This window comes from Lathyrus oleraceus, chromosome 5, assembly GCF_024323335.1.
Source record: "Lathyrus oleraceus cultivar Zhongwan6 chromosome 5, CAAS_Psat_ZW6_1.0, whole genome shotgun sequence".
Classification (NCBI taxonomy): Eukaryota; Viridiplantae; Streptophyta; class Magnoliopsida; order Fabales; family Fabaceae; genus Lathyrus; species Lathyrus oleraceus.
Genome location: NC_066583.1, coordinates 180,996,445 through 180,999,929, shown reverse-complemented (window position 1 = coordinate 180,999,929; position 3,485 = coordinate 180,996,445). Strand labels below are relative to the sequence as shown.

Sequence of the window (3,485 nt, the reverse complement as noted above, 5' to 3'; positions counted from 1 at the left end):
TCCCACTACATCACACCCAAAGTTAACCTCCTATAATCTCCAAGAATTTGTTCGGATTTCAAAATTCGAACTCTTCCATGATATTATTACTCACTCCCTCCGTTTTAAAATGATTGTCGTTTTAACAAATAAAATTTGTTTTAAAATAGTGGTGGTTCTCACTTTTCAATATAGCAATTTTCAATATAACAATGATTTTACAATTTTTACAATTGTATCTTTTAATTAGTATTTTGTGAACTGATTCCTATACTTTAATAAGATTAATTTAATAAAAAAATGTAATGTCTTATGATAAAATTATTGTAGCGCAAAAACCTTAAACGAACGGTTCATTTTAAAAATGAAGGAGTAATTATGATAAAATTATTGTAGCGCAAAAACCTTAAACGAACAGTTCATTTTAAAAATGAATGAGTAATCACAAACTCATCCCAATAATATTCAAGAATGTAATAGGGATTTTAAAATCTGAAATATATATATATATATATATATATATATATATATATATATATATATATATATATATATATATATATATATATATATATATATATATATATATATATATATATATATATATGCTGTTCTCACAAAACCAAAAGCAATTTCAACCAGAGATGAAGAAAAATACAAATTAACATTAATTTTTATTATCACATACACAAAATTCGTAATATTACATAGTTATGTAGATCTTTATTAACGTAAATCTAATATTACATCTTATGATTAAGAGATGATTTAGAATGTCGTTAGTCGATCTCGCCATTGTCGTATCCGTCTTGATTTAACCCTTTAAAGTTTCTCTAATAATTGTAATTTTTATATTTTCTGATAAAGTACATAATACAGTGGAATGGAAACACTTCAAAGTCTCTACATTTGTAATTTTTCTTTTTTCTTTTTGCACAAACTTGTTCTAACCAATGTCCCAAATACTGGAAAATTTTCAAAAGCAAGATTTTCTAGAGGCTAGAGGCCATGAGTGATCAGACAAACATGAACATAGAAAACTTTACATGGCACATTATACACATTCTTCTACACAAATGTAATCTTTAAATCTATACAAACAGGTCTCAACCAACGAGAAATATTTACAAATGATGGAAATGGAAACAATGGACAACATCACATAACATATATATACTCTTTTGATCATATCATCACAACAGAACTCAAACTCCAGAAGAGCATAGCAGAAGCACTCAAACAGCCTTAGTCAATATCTCAATCAAGATGTCATTATATTTACATCGACGGAAACATCCATCCCATGGTCCAACCAAGAAGCAAACCTGCACTAACAAGACTCAAACCCACCGCAAACGCGACGACGCATTTTCTAATTCCACATTCTCTATTACTAATCTTTTTCTTTTCAGCCCTGCCATGATTTTTCTTAAACCGCTTTCCCCTGTGTGGAAAGAGACTTAACAATGGTTGGTTTTTGTTTCTGAGTTGAAGACAGAGATTCTCAAGCTGCAGCATGTAGAACCATTGCTTATATGCAAAGAGCTGAGAAGCTTGTTTAAAGAAAAGACTCACGATATGCTCCTTCTCGTTGTAAGCTTGTTGCGCTGCTTTCTCAGCCTCTCTTGCTCTTGTTTGCGAATGACACAATGCTTCTAACAGCTCAGTAATGCTACCATTCTCAGAATTTGTTTGACAATCTTTGTCGCTTGAACCAGAATCTTTGCTCTGGCCAGAACTGAACGTTTACAGCAGCATGGTTTAACAATATGTTTAATTTAGCATAATCATAAAATTTCTACTAAACAGTATTAAAGTGGTAAGACATGAATTCAAAATGTAAAGAATTTCAGTGCAGTACTACCTGAAATGAGCACTTGAATTAGGTGTTCCTGATGTATAACCATCTGCACTGGAAGAACAAGTCTCGGCTTTCTGGTTTATAGACGATGATTTTATCTCATCACGATCAATATCGACACCCTTTGAGAATCTCTGCCCGAAATGCTTAGGCTGAGGACGAGGGAGATCACAATTTTCCACATGCTCAAGTGACTTCTGAGCAACCAAGGAAGCCAACTCATCCTTTCCAGCACTACGCCACCAAGGCCCGGGTTTCTCGTTTCCCATCAAACCTGTTGCGGTTTTCTCAGAGACTGAGAATTCAGAATCATCGCAGTCCATAAAATGACCATCCGAAAATCCAAACTCCTCCCGGTCTTTCTTCCTGGGACTAAAATGTAAATCATTATTCAACAAAGCCTCAATTTTCCGCATTCTGCTATTGTTGTTTTTCATACAGGTAGAAGATACATTCCGTGGCTGATCTACCGATAAATGATCACTTCCATCAAAGTCAATAATAGACTGATCTTCGCCATTCTTAACATTTCCATCAAGAAACTCGAAGGCACCAAACTCCTCCGTCTTGCAGGAATAATTAGCTTCACACTCCATATTACTTTTCACATGCAGCCACCATTTCATCTCTGGTAGATTATCAGAATTTAGTTTCCGGTGCTTGCAAACCGAATCCGCCTGAATTCGATGATTAATTAAACTGCTAGGTTCCCGATCAGATACTAATTTTCTCCGAATCTGAAAATCCGCCATTACTCAAGTAATGACCTAACTCAAGAAGCAACTTTCAATAAACACAAAATCTGGTGAATCAGTAAGAAATCAATCATCTACGTTAGAAGAGAAAACATGAATGCAAGATCAACATCATAGTGAATTGTATAAAGTTGATAATTTGTGATACATGTGAATGAAAGGTACTGAAGATAGTAAAATAAGTTAGTTATTTATGATAGAATAAAAGACTAGAGAAGTCAACTTTCAGAAATTGTATTGCTACGAGCTTGACTCATACCTAAAACTGCCAAATCGAACAGATAATCAAGGTGATTTTGTGAAACCAATCCAAATCTACAGGAATTCTCGAGGTTCGGCAAAACAGTAGATTCTTCATGGATGGGATGAAAGAAAGGTAAAGGAGTAATAAGAGATGAAATTAAAGGTGAGATAGACGCAAAGACAGAGATAGAGAGAAAGATTTGCGTTGCTTAATTACGATGATGAATCGTATTTTGCACGGAAACATGTTTGAGAGATTCATATTGGTATTAGGAGAGATCCATGGACAATTTTCTTTGATGTCATGTCCTTGTCATATGCTTTTGGAGTTTCCGACGGTGTCTTGTCTTTTTAAAGTAAAATAAATAAATTTTTAAATACATTAATTATAAACTTTTCCTTTTGACGAGTACTATATTTTGGGGTTATTATAAAGTAGTAAGGAGAATTTGATATACATGCACTCATACTACTATAAAATATCCCTATAACAAAGTCTCAATCCCCATTCGGTCCCACAAAAGTTCTCCCCTTTATATTTAATTCTTTCATATTTTTATTTGGGGTAATGCTAACATTTGTTTTAAGAACATGTTAAAAATTAAATAGAAAATTTTTATTTTGAAAATTGTATATTAAATTTATTT

At 32.8% G+C, this 3,485-nt stretch overlaps 1 protein-coding gene across 1 annotated transcript; it reads right to left on the bottom strand.

Annotated features, from left to right (window-relative positions):
* Positions 1-992: 992 nt before the first annotated feature.
* Positions 993-3,168, bottom strand: LOC127081856 (uncharacterized). The gene is made up of 3 exons (XM_051022081.1): positions 2,855-3,168; positions 1,844-2,642; positions 993-1,717 (listed from the first exon to the last, which is right to left on the bottom strand). Exons 2-3 carry the CDS (start codon positions 2,590-2,592, stop codon positions 1,258-1,260), a joined length of 1,209 nt encoding a protein of 402 aa, XP_050878038.1. The 5' UTR covers positions 2,593-2,642; positions 2,855-3,168; the 3' UTR covers positions 993-1,257.
* Between the last annotated feature and the right edge of the window lie 317 nt (positions 3,169-3,485).

Bases quoted from the DNA above. Each gene is read 5' to 3' on its own strand.
- LOC127081856 (XM_051022081.1), bottom strand. From the start codon at position 2,592: ATGGCGGATTTTCAGATTCGGAGAAAATTAGTATCTGATCGGGAACCT. The intron at 1,718-1,843 runs GTAGTACTGCAC...GTAAACGTTCAG, and splicing joins AATTCAAGTGCTCATTTCAG to TTCTGGCCAGAGCAAAGATT.